The 16,646-nt window shown below is 47.0% G+C and overlaps 1 protein-coding gene across 7 annotated transcripts in view; it reads left to right on the top strand.

Moving 5' to 3' along the window:
- Window positions 1–1,012: 1,012 nt before the first annotated feature.
- Window positions 1,013–16,646, top strand: part of ZNF827 (zinc finger protein 827) — a 127,322-nt gene continuing 111,688 nt past the window's right edge. For all 7 annotated transcript variants that reach the window (XR_012764019.1, XR_012764020.1, XR_012764021.1 and 4 more), the window contains exon 1: window positions 1,013–1,262. Coding sequence is in view for 4 of the 7 variants with exons in the window: in XM_075421080.1 (XP_075277195.1) it covers window positions 1,220–1,262 (43 nt within the window). In the remaining 3 variants the exon portion in view is untranslated. The remainder of the gene's footprint in view (window positions 1,263–16,646) is intronic.

Raw genomic sequence — 16,646 nt, 5'->3', positions numbered from 1 at the left:
ACGTCTGTCTGAAGAAAGATGTGCGATTTGTGAAGTAATGAAAGTACGCATCGTTACTGCGAACTGCTGCCCTGGCTTCATCGTGCGCGCTGGAGTTGCTTCGGGACAAAGCTTCGCACACCTGCGTTACAGCGGGGAAAAAAGTAGCTTGCAGAAGTCGAGGTTGCTGCGCGCAGTGCGGGAGCGTCAGGCAGCGGTGCGGTCAGCCGTCAGGGGTGACCTGGGCTCCACTCCCCCCCCCCTCCCCACGCACACGGGCTTGTCCCTCGGGGAGCGGGGGTTTTCGCGCCGCTCTTGCATTCTTTCCACTTTTTAAAACCTGCGCTGGAAGCCGTCGAGACGTGGGGACGCTGCTCGCCCCCCTCCCTTCCTCGCCTGCTCTGGGCGAGGAGCGCGCCGCGGAGGGGCTTGTGCCTGCCCCCCGCCCGCCGCACCGCGGGACTCCGCGGGACTCCGCGGGGCGGGCTGCGCGGCGGCCCCGCTCCGCCGTCCTGGCGCGGGAACACCGAGAGCCGTGGTTGAAGAAAGGGCCGCTGTGGTGGTGCTGGTGTTTCCCGCCAGCACGGAGCAGTGCGGTGCCGGCGGTCGAGACCCACGCACGCCCCGCACCTCCGCCCCCGACTTTTTTTTTTTTTTTTTATGAAGAGCGGATCGGGCGCGGGCCCGGGGCAGCGCGAGCGGGGGCACCTTCCCCTTCGCGCTGCCCGGGCGCGCGTGTCTGTGTGCGTGCGCCCGCGCGCCCTCCCGCCCGCCGGGGTGTGTGCGCGAGTGTCCCCGTCCTCCTCGCGCCGCCCGCGGGCGAGCCGCGAGCAGCGCCGCCGCCGCTGCCCTTTGATCCCGCGTTAGTGTCAGCTAGGGGCCGCGAGGCGCGCGGGGCGCAGCCCTCAGCACTGCCGCGCCAGCCCGCGCCCCGGCACGGCGCCCGCCCGCCGGGACCGCGTCCCCGGCCGCTGAGGGAGCCTGCGACCGGGGACGAGCCAGGTGCACGACCGGGCTGGGGGGGGCGGGGGGGGGCGCGGGGGGGAGAGGGAGCCCTTCGCGGCGGCTCGGTGAAAACCGGCTTCGGCCCCCTTTCCCCCGGCGAAGAGGGGAAAACCCGCCCCGGTTAGCGGCTCCCCCGGGGGCCCCGGCTTTGTGCCTGCCTGTGCCCCCCCTCCCCCGCCCGGTCTTATTTGATCTCCCGTTAAACCAAGGAGGAGAATGTGAAAAAAGGGGGAAAATGCCCAGGAGGAAGCAGGAGCAGCCCAAGCGCCTCTCTTCACGTAAGTGCCCCCTCTTTTTGCCATTTTCTCCTTCCTCCTCTCCCCGTCTCCTTCCCCGCCGCAGCCGCCTCCGTCGTTTCGCGCATTAGTTTAGGGTTACAGAGGTGAAACTGACAAAGACACAGCCTGGGTTATTCCTCTTTTAGGTCTGAGCTAAGGCAGCCATGTTGGTGATGAACAGCCTTGTGCCCTTTTAATTTTTCCTCTCTCTCTCCTTTCCCCCCTTCTTTCTTCACGTTTCTCGCCCTTTCCTCCCTCTCCCTCCCCTCGCCCGTGATTGTGCATTTGTGCTGGGGGGGCGGGGGGGCGGTGTGGGTTTCTCTTTGGGGCCCGAGGGGGGGGGGGTCTGTTTTATTGGGGTGGGGAGGAGGGCTAGCACCGGAGGGGAGGGCGGCGGGAGGGGAAGCGGCTGCTGGCGTCTTGCGCGGAACCAGCCGAGAGGTCCGTCCCCGGCTAAAGGTTGCGGCGGGGCTGGGCGGCCCGGGAGCGGGGAGGAGGCGGGCAGCGGCCGCGGAGGGGGCCGGCGGCGGCGGGGGAGGACACCCCACACCGACCCCGCGGCCGCCCCGGAGGGGCCGGGGCCGGCGGCGGGGGAGGGGGCGGCGGGGAGGCGGACCGTGGCAGGCGAGGTCCCCGCAGAGCGGGGAGAGGCGGCGGCGGCGGGCTCGGGGCTCCTGCTGGCCGCGGTGCAATGAAGGGTCAGGCGAGGCTCGGGCTTCGGCGGCGCTGCCCCAGGCGAGAGCAGCAGAGCGCAGGGCTAAAGTGCATCCCGATCCGCCGCCGGCGGGCACCCCGTGCGCGCACACGCATCCCCCGGCGCGGCGCGCCCTGCCCTGCTCGCTCCCCACCCCCGCGCTGCCTATTTTCTCCCCTCTTTGCAGAACAGTTAACTTTTCTCCCGCTCGCTCTCCCCCCTCTCCTCGTATTAAGCGCTCCGCAGCTATCGAGAGGGGAGGTGAAGGCGGAGGGGAGGGGACCTAAAAATACCCTGCCCCTGCTTGGCCCCGGGGTCGGTTTAAGGAGAGCGGGGGGGTGGGCGGAGGGGTCACTTGTCTGTCTGCGGCACGTCTGCTCGGAGCGCGCCCGCAACCCCTCCGCGCCGGGCTCGGGGCAGGGCTCGGTCACCGGGAGTTCACCGGGGCGGCCCCGGCCCCTGCCCGGGGGGCGCCGCTGCGGGCGGAGCGCGACCCGGCGCTCTGCGGGCGAAGGGGCTGGGGCAGCGCTGCCCCCCGCCCGCGCTGCGCCGGCACCAGGGCGGCACTCGCCGCCCCACAAACGTTTCGCTCGCCTGTTCCTTTCCGCCGGCGCCGAGCCGAGGGCTCGGCTTGTGGTGGGGTTGGCTTGGGGGGGCTGCTTTGGGGTTTGCTTCCTCCTCCCCTCGCCGTTTGCCCCCGCGCAGCCCTTTCGCGGTCCGCCCGCTAGAGGAGCCGAGCCGGACCGGCGGCCCCGGCGGCGCTTCCCCGCGCAGAGCGCCGGCAGGGGCGGCGGAGGCGGCGGGAGGGAGCGCGGCGCCCGCCCCTGCAGCGCCCCGGCCCCGGCGCGGCGGCGGGGGCAGGGGCCAAGCCCGGGCGCGCAGGGCCTCGCCGGGCCGCCGAGGGGCAAGCGCCGCCGCCAGGCTCCGGCGGAAGCCCCGCGGGAGCGGGGGAGGCCAGACGGGGCTCTCGGGGCGGGAGGCGGCCGGCCCAGCGGCTGACCTTGCCCTCGCCCCCGCCCCGGCCCCGACGCGGCTGCCCTGCGCCTGCCTCTCGGGCTGACATCAAACCTGGGCTCCATTTTAGCTCGCTCGGGCGCGCCGCTCCCGTGCGCGGCGGCGGGGCTGGGCCGGGCTCGGCTCCGGCGGCGGGCGCTCGGCTGGCCCCAGCCCCGGGCTGCGGTCGAGGCTCCCGCGGCCCCGACCTCCCGACCGCCCGCGCCGGGGGAGGTCGCCGCTTTTTTTGGGCCGAGGAACAATCGCCTGCATTGTGCAGAGCGAGCTGTGCGTGTGGTGTTTGTTGGTTTTGTGTTTGGTGTGGGGGTTTTTTTTGTTTTGTTTTTTTTTTAAAATGCACGGCCTAATTTGCAGTTCTTTCGGATTCATTTTTTGAGTTCAGTTCATGGGAGTTTTTTTTCCTGATGTGTGAAACACGCACATGCTGCGTGTCCCCCACATGCATGCTGCTTTTTAGTGGGGTTTATTTATTTTCATTGCTCTTACAACTAGGTTGCGTTGGATTAAAAGCTATTGTTTGATAATAATAGACAGTTCAGGAAGAATTGCAGGAATACTGTTCTAGCCTGCAGCCCTGCAGGTTCAGAAAATGCCTTGGATTCCATTGCATTCAGCGTGCGAATGCTATAAATAGTGGTTTTTAATTTTTTTTGTTGATAGCAACATGTTGCATTAATGGGTACTGTGTAAAATGCATCTTTATTCTACAATTTCTGCAGGTTTTAGTAATGCATTTCTTAGAGGAGCAGTGTGTATATTTCATTCTGAAGTGTTGGTGATGGCAGAAGGGTGTAAAGTGCACCACGCATCTAGAAAGAAGATGGCTAATACTGTCTTCAGCCTTAACCATGACCCGTTGTGGGTATCACACTTTGATTCACTCCCAAGTTATGTTACAGGTTGCCGCTGGTGTGTGAATGCTTTCCAGTGCACCTAAACAATGTAGAGTCTCACAGAACCTCTCCGTGATGTTTTGGATTCTGTTGCAATTGTTTGGGAAATAAAAAGTAAGATGTTGATACACTGAATAATTTACCAGTGCTACAATGTAACTGAGCAAATGTAAATTGATCTGGCGGGTCCTGTGGTCTCTAGTATAGCTTAGGTAGGAAAGCTGTGTTCTGGGGATCTCTGGGCCTTAATTAGATTCTTATTAATTGCTACATACCCTGAAATGCACCTGAAGAACGCTGTTAGGCTACATGAAGTGGCAGTATACAGCTGCTGCTGACCAGGACCCTGATTTTATACTTCTGTCCGTTGACTTCACTGGCCGGCCTGTAGAGGTAACCTCACAAGAGAAGTCCGCACTGCCAAAACGGGTGCTATGGTGAAGAAGTTCTGTGTACAAGAGTTTGCTGGAGATGTGTCAGGATGTTGCAACAGTTTAGTTTCGAGAGAGCTGCTGGATACCGAGGCTTCAGTTGCTGAAGGAAAAAAAAGGATTGGTATTGTTAGGTGCAGTAGTACTGTGTTTTGGTGGCATCTGCTTAAAATGGCAGAGTTAAGGTTGAGCTGCCAGTCATTGGAACATAACATAATTTAGTTTAGAACTAATTTAGTTTGGAAGGGTCCTTCCGAGGTCGTCTGGCCTAACCCCCTGCTCAAAGCAGGATGAACCTCAGGGTTCAGTCAGATGGATGGACCCTTTCAGACTCCAATACTAACATGTATTGTAAGAGGAGTTTCCATGTGTAAGGAAGCCAGTTTTGGGGAACTGTTTAGTCACAGATGCCAGCAGAATGTCTTCACTCACACTCTGTAAAAGACAAGAGAAAGTGCATCCTTTTTAATTTAAGATACAAGTGAGTGAGGAAAGGACTTCAGGAGTTCCTGAATAGGTAATGGCTCATTCATGCCCAAACTAAATACTACGGCAGTGTAGACTGTTTACAATGACAGAGTTAGGTCTGTAAGTTAAAAGTTTTCCCAGTGCACATGTGTCTTGTGATTACTTTTGGGTGTGACTAACTCAGGTCAATTCACTTTCACTGGAGTGTTTAAAGAAATTTTGCTCGTTCCTGTGTGTGTGTTAAGTTTTTTTTTCCCCCTTCAGCACTTAGATATTTTTTTTCCTCATCTATTCAATTAGCATCAGAATCTTTAAAAATGTATAAGTACATTTTTACCCTTGTTTTTCTTCTCCTTGTTGCCTTACTTTCCATTCTACCTCACACTATTATTTTCTTTTCTGAGAATTCCTGAAAGTCTGTTTCCTCTGAACTGCACAAATGTGACTTGGAAGAGTTCAGCCTGAAAAGTAAAAGTTTTGGGAAGTTTTGAGGCACTCAAGTAAATGTTGAAGATCTAGACCACTATATTGCCTGAGTGTAGCAATCGATACTCCTTGGGGTTTGATTCTGTCTCAGAGGCTTGTAAGCAATGCTGTTTGTGGATGAATGCCACAATACCATTTATACAGAGCTTGCGTTTGCTAGAGAGTGTCAGGCAGAGTTAGATGCTACGCTAAGAAGTTTGAACTGCTACTTTCTGAAGAATGTGTTTAACATAGGACAAATTGCAGTGGTATTTTCTGTTGGATTTATTTTGTGAAAGAAGGAGATGCAGAATTGATACGATATTTAGATACGTGATAGTGAGAGGGGCACAACTCTTCTTGCTTTCATGGTCAGGTATAGTGTTAGATATTCCAGATACTGTGTTGAACTGTTCAGCTATTTCTATACAGTAAAAAACCCCTTATACTCGGTGAAGCTTTTTAATATATTGTTTTTCATTGCTGGATTATATCCTCAGAGTGTAAAGAAAATACTGTCAAACAAGTAAGTTAACAGTGATTCAGAGCTTCCTTCTTTGTTATTTCTTCAGCTTGCTTCACTTGATACTTTCTGATAGCAAGAGAGGATGTGTTAGGTGGGTGTTTCAAATGACTTCCCAATGTCCGAGAAGCCTTTACTATTATTTGGCACTCAAGAGTTGCCTGCAAGACAAAAGACTTTTGCCAGGAACAGGAATCTTTCTCTTTTAATAGAGTTTATTACCTTACTAGCAGACACTGCATGTACAAGGGGAAGCTTTTCACGTATTTTCTATTTACTTTTTTTTACCTCTTACCACTGCAGGGATCATGATATAGCTCATTGTCGACAAGAGGATCCATGTAGGGAAAATTATTATTCTTAGTATGATTAGGTTAATAATTTCATTGCTATCATCATGGTTGTCCTGGTGGTACTGTAATGCACCTCTCAAATGAACAGCAGCCTTTTGTTGGATGGAGTAGCATCCACATTACTCCACCTGAAAACACTGTTCTTATTATGTTCCTCTCGTGATAGTGAAGTTGTCGTAGACTTTTCAGAAATACCTTCTCCCTTTGTAGGGATTCTTTCAGACGTGTTAAGTCTGTCCCTCTAGATTTGTATGTGTTTTGGGTTTTGGTTTTTTTTTTTTGCATTATACAAACTAAGTCACTTATATAAAATCATGCAATGATCAATGTCTAAAGCAACTCAGTGGTAGACTATGTCTTAGTGTTGTCTGATAGTACAAATATGAATAAATCACACCAGAGTATAAACTGGGCTACCAAAGAGTCAGCGTTGTGCTCGTTAAGCTGTTGAAGTCTTTAGGATCTAATGAATTAGATTTTAGAAGGGATGGGTGTGCAAAAGATTGTAGAACAAAATCACAAACTTTTTAGTTGGTCAAACAGGAAAACCTGCAGGTAGAGAAGTAGAATAGGAAATGTAAGAACATGCAGACAGAATGCATTTTTACTTTTGTATTTTAAAACGGATGAAGAAAGAGTATGACTTAATCTTTGTTACAGAGCAATTGTTGTCTTTTTCATGTGTAAGAAGGCAGGAGTAGGAGGAATTAAGTTTAGAAAAAAAAAAGAAGAGGAGCCAGGAGGAGCTGGCTGTTCAAAGTGAAGTATTAGTAATTACCTATAATTTAATCAGACCAGATCCCAGAGCAAGATAATAAGAGCATGACCTACGAAAGAGGACTTTTTGGAAGTTAAAAGGGTTTCTAACATGAAGCTTCGCAAGGCACGTGATTTGTCATGAAGCATCGCATAGAGGACTTTATTTTCTCTTTCACATTGCAAAGAAATCATAATATAGACATTAGTTCAGATGGTTATAGAGAGCTGATATGGCTTGTGCCTGGATTCCTTTTACCATTACAGCTGTTAAACTACTCCAGACTCATGCCTGAAGAGTGTATCTTCCAAAGAACATATTTACCTGGTTCCTTGTACCTGATTTTTTGTTGCCTTGTTCTTGCCATTCATGGTACATGATTCATTTCATTTAGGTTTGTGTAGACAAAACACTTCAGGATGTAAGGAGGCTAAAGTATTGTGTATTTCACAAAAATAATAGTATGCAAAAAATCTGGACTACAAAGTAGCTAGCAGTGTCTGATAGAATCCAATTTTCAAGCAGGTGGGAGAAATTCTCTTCCTCTCTCTTTCTGCACTCCAAAGTAAAACTTTTTATTTCTCTTCCACTTTAAAAAAGTGTTTTCTATGAAGAATAATACATGGTATGGGCTGACATGGGCATGAAGAATAATGAATGATATTGGATTGAAGGAAAAAACACACCCTCAAAAAGATGGATAATATACCTTTCCCCAAGGGTGTGGTTTTTTGGTTTTTTTTAATGTAGTTAAATAATAAAACTCAGACTTGACTTCAATTGAAAGACTGCATGTTGCAGGGTACAGTCAGCATTGGTTCTGCACATATACACTCTGCATCGTGGCTACTTTAATGAAGGATTCAGCAACATATATCCATAAGCTTACATGAGAGCTTGTCTTTTTTTTTTTTTTTTTTTTAATACAGACTAACTTAGGGTCACAATTATGGAAGTGTTATGCTCCCGAGGACAATTTGTCTTTTCCTTACATACCTTCAGTACCATTTACAGGCCGGTATCCTCTTTGGTTGAGACTCCAAATATTTTGAATGCTCAGTCTGAACCTGTCGGCATAGTAGTTAGCTCTATTCCTTAAAGTTTCTCCTGCCTTTCAAGGGGTTTCCTGCTTGTGTTGTAATTACACTGAGCAATAGAATCCCAAGTTAAGCCAAACACTAAGACAAGCCTGTTCCGTTTTGCAGGTTAAGAATTCACACGGAGTTCAAGTTCGATTAATTTAGAGTCATGAAAGAGTTATGGGGGATTTTTTTTGAGAAACATGCAGTAAGGAGAGAAAAACTGGGCTGCATAAGTAGTCCTTTCCCTAGTTCTTTTCGGTATGTGGGCAGTAGAGGTGGAAGCTGGGGGGAAAGAATAACGAGTGCCGGTAGTACAGCAGACCAAGAGAGAGAAGTTTTTATGCAAGACTGATGATTTAGCTGGTGTTTAAAGTAAATTGTGTTAAAAATGAAAGGGTTACCGAGTGGCAGAGGTCTTGTAATGAATGGTTTAATCGGCAGTTTCAGAAAGCGAGATTAGGTTCTAAACATCTGCACTGTTTCGTTTCTTTTATTTGGGACACCATCTCGCTAGGGTAGAAATAAAATTTTTGAAGCAACTCAAAGCAAGCTACTGTCATCATCCCTTTGAATTCTGCATGGCCCTACCCCTAGGGATTTCCTTCCTCAAGAAGGGTTTATCGCTCTGCTGGGCCTCATCTGGGGTTTGCTGCTTGGATGTGTTTTTCCTCTGTTGCGGGCCTTTCTGTGCAGGTACAAAGAATTCTTCCCTGCGCAGTCTTAAGTTTTATCTGAAGGTTTCTGTAAGGGAGAAAATTTGGCACAAGCTTACTTTAAAATTTCAACTTCCTGTTTTAAGTGAATGTTTTGCACATGTCCTGGATCTTGGTGCCTGTTAGAATTTGTAAGATGCCATATCAGGGCAAAAATGAGAATTCTGGTGAATTCTTAAAAATGAATGGCAAGTAACTTTTAGAAAAACGTGTCAAAAGAATTGATGGCTGTAACAAGTGTGTATTTAGCTTAAGAAGTGATCCCCATGTGTGACTTGATTAACGAACACAAATTCTTTGCAAGCTACTTCTAGACTTCACTTTGACGTGTGTACTAGTACAAATAATTACTCATCTAAAAAAATTATCAAAAATTAAAATAAGATGATCATGCAGTGAAAAGTAGGTAAGGAGCAGAGCGGATGGCAGGCAAGTGGATTTAGATAGCAGCTGGTGGTGTAGCTGTTTGTGTTTGCTCACTGTCCTGAAGCACAGCCAGAGTCTCTCCCCTTATAGACCACTGTGCCAAATCTAGACCTGGCAACTAGTGACTGAGGACCCATTTCTTTATCTGTGTTTGGAGCAGAGCTTCCCCTTATCTACCTCTGTATTTCTAGCACTTCGAGCCCATGAAAAGCTCTTCTTAGGCACTACTGTAAGCACAACAGCCTAAAGCTGCTCTAATTTCTGCTGCCCCCAGGCTCTCACCCTGCTACTTGTTCTGGAAAGGAAGGGCTGACATAATCCTTTTGTCAATTCTGCGGTGCCAAAGGGAGTTTTATGCACAGTGAATAACTCTGAAGGGGGCTCTTCTGCCCACCTTAAGGTACTTTTTACATTGCCCATAAGGTCTAAATAGACTTCACAATAATTGTTTATATTGTCTTCCTGCACAGTGCTGTGCCACATTGAGATAACAGAGCAAGCTCTAAATAAGCTACCTTGTGTACAGGAGGCAGTTATCACAGCAGTCTACCCAGGTTAATTCAGCTATAATACTTGTGGGTATACTCAAGCTGGCTCAGATATCACTGCATAGCACTGCGTTATTTAGTATAGACATACTCTCATGAGAATCAGAGTTGTTGTCTTTGAAGGCATTTACTGGCCTGCATAAAAAGTGTTGGTAAAACCCACAGAGTTTTCAGCCAAGAAATGCACTTTGAAAAAACAAAATCAAATCCCGCTGCCATTGGCATGTCTGTTTGTTCAACAGAAAAGCCAGCAATGGAATGGACATGAACATGAAACTTCCCCTTCACTTCTAGCTATTCTTCTACATCTGAATTTTAGGCGGATTTTTAGGCAGAATGTTGAAGCCGTTGCCCTAAGTAGCCGTAGCATTCGTTTCTTGTACCAGGAGCTTGGCACACTCCTAAATCTGTTTAAAATAACATAAGGTTTGAGGAATGTCCACTTTTTATTCAATGCTTGCACATTAATTGTGTGACCTCTGACTTTTCTTAAGGTTGAAAGCCGAGGCAGCGCCTTAAACAGTATGTCTAGGAGTGAGGAGTGCCTGTTCCACATGGAAAGGTCTGCTTCTGTGTGTTCGCCTACCATTACGAGTAGCTTCCTAATCCTCTCTTATTTGGCTTTGCTTGTTAACCCCAAGCAATCCTCTCAGGGACAGAGAAAGCAGCTGTCTTTGGTAGCAAACACAGCATGACAAAACAAACACTTCTTGAAGCTTCCCTTAGATACATTACCATAATATCATCCTTGTGGGAGGAATTAGAAACACAGAGAATATAATTTGCCATGTTTTAATCTGACTTTGTGAGAGAGGAAAAAATTAAATTATAGGTAACTGGATTCCTGTGACACTTACAGGAAGGAGTAATTTCAGTATCTGGAACCTAAACCTTTTGTTTCTGAACCAGATGGAAAGCTAATGTGCATAAAAGAGCTCGGGTGAGTAGTGGGGCAGAGTAAAATGGTGAATCAGGAGCACATTATTTACCAAAAATAGAGCAGGAGAAGCTGTGTATATTAAAAACAAGCAGAAACTATTCAAAAACAAAGGAGATCTTTGTTAAAGCAGGTATGTTTTGGTCTGATATCACCTGCTATGGTTGAATCTTGCCATACCTATGGTTTGTGAGCTCCTCCCTTCACTTTGTGACCCCTTGATAGAGGTTGTAAACACAGTAGGGATAATTAAAGGTACTGTAGCAGCTTGATCTATGTTTTGTTTATTGCTGCCTACATATTAAGGTGACGTAGGGATTTGTAGTTGATTTTGTTGTTTCTTTTACTTAATTGATCACTGTAACAACCTTCATAGATGTGTTCTAAAGCAACAATTCCATACATTTTTAGTCTTTTTCTAAGAGTCAGTGTTTTGAGTTGTTAGTGTGGATTTTTCTCTTTCTGTATTTTAATAAAAAGGAAAAGAAAGTTCACAGTATTTGCTGTCACTACCTTTCCAACTTCAATATTTAGAATAATTTTAGATGACTTCACTGAGTTCTGCTTAACATTATTTTTAAACCAGGGCTTTGATGTCTATTATCAGCAATGGGCCAGCTTCTCAACCTTCCTCTGATCTCCCTTGTGCTGCTAGGGTGATGCAAACGTTATGGAAGTTGCTTTGGCCTTCCCAGACCGGGATTCTCATTGCATGGGGATGTTCCTCGGAGAGAAGTAATACTGTTGTTTCATACATCTTCATATCACTGCAACTTAGAATAGACCGTGAATTGGAGATGGAAAGTGTCAGTGATGAAGCCACAGCTGGAATGCACTCAGATCTACTTGTTGCTTGTTAACAGCCATTTCCAGCTGCTGTTGATAAGCCAGTCTCCAGGCTGAGTCTAAGTTAGAAAATGCAAGGGAGAATCGGAAATCTGTAAAGACCCATGCGGTGTTCCTGCTTTGCCAAATACTCACGTCACACAGGAGAGAACCTGGCCCTATGCGTAAACTGAACAGAGGTGTCTGGACTATTGAATATGTAGCGGTAGTGATTCTTCTTCCAAATCGAGTGGAATGAATGGCTTTGGCCAGAATGCCACTGGGGCTGTTGGGGTGTTGAGATGTCCTATTCATTCTCAGAGAAGGAAATAATGAGGTGACCAAAAAAGTCAAAGTAAGCATAGGTCAGAATGTACAACAGTACATCATATCATCAAGGCAGGCAAATGCAACGGCTTCTTTGAGAATTTTTCAAACTCCAGTATGTTTTTTATAGGAAGAGCAGTCAGACAACCTCCTGTAGCAGTCAAGAGACAGAGAGATAGAGAGAGAGGCTATGTTCTTCCTTCCTTAGAAGCTAGCTGGGTTAACTTTATGCTCAGGAGATGAAAATTCCCTTTGGCGAGCAAGAATTTTTCTCTTGCTATTTTACTGGTGGTGTGAGTTATAACTGTATTCCTTGGAATGGTTTTTGGGTCCAAGAATTGTAGAATCATAGAATGATTTGAGTTGGAAGGGACCTTAAAGCTCATCTTGTTCCACCCACCCTGCCATGGGCAGGGACACCTTCCTCTAGATCAGGTTACTCGGAGCCCCATCCTACCTAGCCTTGAACACTTCCAGGCTGGGGGCAGCCACTTCTCTATGCAACATGTTCCAGTGCCTCATCGCCCACATAGTGAAGAATTTCTTCCTTATGTCTAATCTAAACCCACCCTCTTGTAGCCCGTTGTCCTGTCAGTACATGCCCTTGTAAAAAGTCCCTCTGCAGCTTTCTTGTAGGCCCTTTTCAGGTACTGGAAGGCTGCTATAAGGTCTCCCCACAGCCTTCTTTTCTCCAGGCTGAACAACCCAAACTCTCTCAGCCTGTCTTCACAGGAGAGATATTCCAGCCCTCCGATCATTTTTGTGGCCCTTCTCTGGACCTGCTCCAACAGGTCCATGTCTTTCCTGTGCTGGGGGCTCCAGAGCTGGACACAGGACTCCAGGTGGGGTCTCACCAGAGCAGAGCAGAGGGGCAGAATCCCCTCCGTCAGCCTGCTGGCCACACTTCTTTTGATGCAGCCCAGGATACGGTTGGCCCTCTGGGCTACGAGCGCACGCTGCTGGGTCACGTCCAGGTTTTCATCCGCCAGTACCCTGAAGTCCTTCTCAGGGCTGCTCTCAATCTGTTCTCTGCCCAGCCTGTATTAGTACTTGTGTATGCCCTGACCCATGTGCAGGACCCTGCACTTGGTTTTGTTGAACTTCATGAGGTTCACACAGGCCCACCTCTCCAGCTTGTCTAGGTCCCTCTGGATGGCATCCCTTCCCTCCAGCATGTCGACCACACCACACTGCTTGGTGTCATAGGCAAACTTGCTGATGGTGCACTCGATCCCACAGTCCGTGTCACTGACAAAGATGTTAAATAGTGCCAGTCCCAGTACTGACCTCTGAGGAACACCACTCATCACTGTTCTGCACTTGGACATCGAGCCTTTGAGCACAACTCTTTGAGTATAACCATTCAGCCAATACCTTATCCACCGAGGGGTCCATCTGTCAAATCCGTGTTTCTCCAATTTAAAGACAAGTTCTGGACTGCAACAACATTTGAGGTTGTATGATGTTTGTGGGGGTGTTTGGAGGCTCAGCAGGACATTTTACAGACATGAAATGTCTAGCTTTTCCGAGTTCTTGTTTTTTCTTTTTTCCTGTGGCTCAACAGGAAGTTCTCTTCAGAGATTCTTCACACCTGTGGGGAGAGGGTTTTTTTCCACCTTTAATCCTTGTATAGTGCTACTGTGCTGATGAGGACTAGTTTTCTTCTTTTTTCTCCAAAACCACTTGTGGTATAATCACTGCTTTTATCACTGATAATTCTTCTCTTTTTTTCACCCTTTCCCATTCAATATTTATGGTAAGTTTTTTAGACCAGCTGGAGAAGATTGGTCAGAAAAGGTAGGAAAGTAGAGAAATACCATTTTTCATTTTAGTAATATCACTACTTTATCAGTGTCGCTCCCTGAAGACTACTGGCAGTTTCAGAAGTTAATAGAATGAGATTTTTTTTTGAACTGGTTCAAGAGAAGACACAGCATGCCTTTAATCCATTGGAGAGAAGAGGAAAAGTGAAGGTTGCCATTTATGTTATCCCCAATGCTGTTGGCCTGGCTTGGGAAATTAGAGCCAGTAGTCTTGGAGAAAGCAGGTCAGAAATAGCATGTTCTGTAGGTTTTCCAATTACTCTTTTACCTGAGTGTCTCCTGGACTTCTGTAGTAATCACTACAGTAGTGATTAGACATCAGAAAGTGCTCTCAAGGATTACCTTGTGCATGAGAGAGACAAGTAAATATTGTTTTCTTCTCCTTTGTTTTCGGGTAGTGCATATGTGTACAAGCCAGGGAGTCAGCGTGCCATCCTAGGCATGTGTGACCCAACAAAAAGACAGTTTCAGCCTGAAGGAGAGCCTATATTCTAACAACATGGCCTGTAGGAGAGACACACTTGACGGTTTCTCAGGGAAACCAAGGTAACAATTGTTGAGGTTGTGCATCTATAGAGCAGTTGTCCATTGGAGGAACAGAGGTAAGCAGGAAAAAGATGGAAAACATGCTCCTTGAAATGACTGGATATGTTCTGGATGTTGCTGTATGTTTTTAGAGTGCTGCTGAAACCTTCTTAAGAGCTTTCCTCAAGCACTGAAGCTATGCTGGGTTTACATTAGTCTGTTCCTGTGCAAACCCTGGTGGGAGTTCTCCACTTCTCAATTCCAAATGCCTTTGAAGAGATACAGGAAACCAGATCTGTTGCACAGTCCTTTGTATTTACTAACTGCTGTGTGTAGAGGAAGAAGGATGATATATTATTATCCTTTTGATTTCAGCTTCTGTGTCATTAGTCAGGTGTTTTCGGTTCTCCTTTTCTGGAAATCTCTTGCTATTACCAGTGAGAGAGGAAGTATGGAAAGGGAAATTTTACCTGAGATCATGTGCATCTACCTTGGTGTAGATTTAATATTCCATTTTGAGCCCAAACCAGTTTATTGGCAAGGACGATGACCTTCTGTGGTCTTCCCATACTCTCCTGGTACCTATGAGCATTGGACTGTTCTTTAGAGTCCCACCAGGGGAATCTCTGCCTTGAAGTTGAAGTCAATAACTGTGGTACTTCAGTAGTATTTGCGTGTGTTTACCTTCCTCTGTATGTTAATGATTTCTTCGTCTTTTATAGGGGCAGGGGGAATGTGTGGCTTGGGGAGGAAGGTGGTTTGGACTTTATAGGAGGAGATGAGCGGAGACTGGGAAGCTCATCCACTGCTCAGCCATGCAGGGGATATCGATGGAAAGACAGCAGGTGCTCTTGCTGTGGCGTTCAGGTGGGCTGAGGAAGCGCTGAGGGTCATGAACAGAGCAAGACTAAATGTGGAGACAGTGGCCTCAAATAATGACAGCAAGGGAACTTTATTTTCTGGAGCTATTGCTTTGGTATTTAGAAACCTTTTTTAAATAAGCCTGTTGTAATCTTGTTTATAGTAATTAAGGATTTGCTAGTAATGTAAATAGTTGGTTTTGGCAATGTACAGATCATCTTCTCGTAGGTACTGGTACTGCTAATGTAAGGATGAAAACATTTACACAAGACTAAAAGTCAAGGAAGCAGGTAATTGACTGATTTATCAACCTTAACAGACAATTTTTTCTGATACATTGTGGTAGCTATGGTAAATTTACTCTGGATTGCTTAAGGGCATGATCCTATACGGTGTGTACAACACATGAGGGCAGCTCCTTGAAATGGATGCGTGAAGGAGCAGGTAATCAGCCAGTGTGGTTTTTGTGCCTCGATTAGCCTTTTGGTCAATGATTTGTCCCCTAGGAAAGTTTGGAATTGCCCTGCACAGCACAGCTCAGAGCATAGGTGATTTATGGCTTTTTTTCTGGAGCTTTTAGATCAATTTTAGTCTTTCAGGTAATGTGAGAACTTTTTGTAAACTTATGGCTGTTCCCAGGCCATAATGCTAAATTGCAGTTGTGATCAGGGAGTTATTTATTTTCATTGTAAATTGTTTTTATGCAACAAAGTGGCACGTTTGAACACTTTTCTCACTTTGGTCAGTCTTTTTTGCCAGCTGAATTAACACTTGCAACTTCTAAGCCACTTCCTTTCCAGCTGTAAGGGTGGCTAAAATCATGTTGCTGTGGTGACTCTGTCAGTTTTAATTGACTAGCCATACTAAGATGAGTTGCACATATTGAGGGTAAGTCAGTGTTACAAGAATCTATAGCATAAACAGATCACTTTGTTCTTGGCTGCTGTAAACTGTGAGGAATGTGTGAGGGTCTTGTGCCTACTTTTTGCTGTTGGGGTTGTGACTGCTGAGGCTTGTAGTGCATTTCAGGTGATGAAGATGCATTTTGTCACAATAAAGAGTTGAGACAGCTATCACTGCAGCCAGTTCTGGGGAAGTGGCAGGTCAGGTGCAGGCCTTAATTAAGACAGATTCTTAGCTGATGAAGGCACTGAGTAAGAGTGGGTAGTTTACAGATGTAACTCAAAAATAGAGAACATAGGAATGCAAAATCAATTTTATTTGTTACCAGGTTAGAAAGCAAAGCTTTCCTGCCTTTTGTGGCACGTAGATCATACAAAATGTGCTATGAGAAACAGTACTATTTGTGTTTAATGCCTTTGGTTTGGCTGTGGAGGATTCTTTTCTTGGGAAGTACTTGCTACCTAAAAGTTGTACCATTAAGGGTGTTTCCCCCAGTTTTCTTCTGGTGTTTGCCAAAGCCTTGTGGATACCACTGACAGCCAAGAAGAGTGTAATCACTTTAAAATGCCTTGAGCCATCCAGTCAGCAGATAGATTCGCTAAACCATGTCTTATGCTTAGTCTTTATCTTGGAGACTGGTCATCGCAGCACCAAAAACCACTGTAGGATATGCAGAAAGAAATTCTGCTGGTTTTACTTGAGCTGTTCAAGGCAGAGGCTTACCTTTCTGAAAATGGATAAATTTCCATTATTTCTGAGCCCTTTATTTCAGGTCATAGGTCAAGTTTTTTTTCTAGTTCCATGATCGTTCACATG

This window comes from Opisthocomus hoazin, chromosome 5, assembly GCF_030867145.1.
Source record: "Opisthocomus hoazin isolate bOpiHoa1 chromosome 5, bOpiHoa1.hap1, whole genome shotgun sequence".
Lineage (NCBI taxonomy): Eukaryota > Metazoa > Chordata > Aves > Opisthocomiformes > Opisthocomidae > Opisthocomus > Opisthocomus hoazin.
This window is presented reverse-complemented; position numbering and strand designations above follow the sequence as displayed.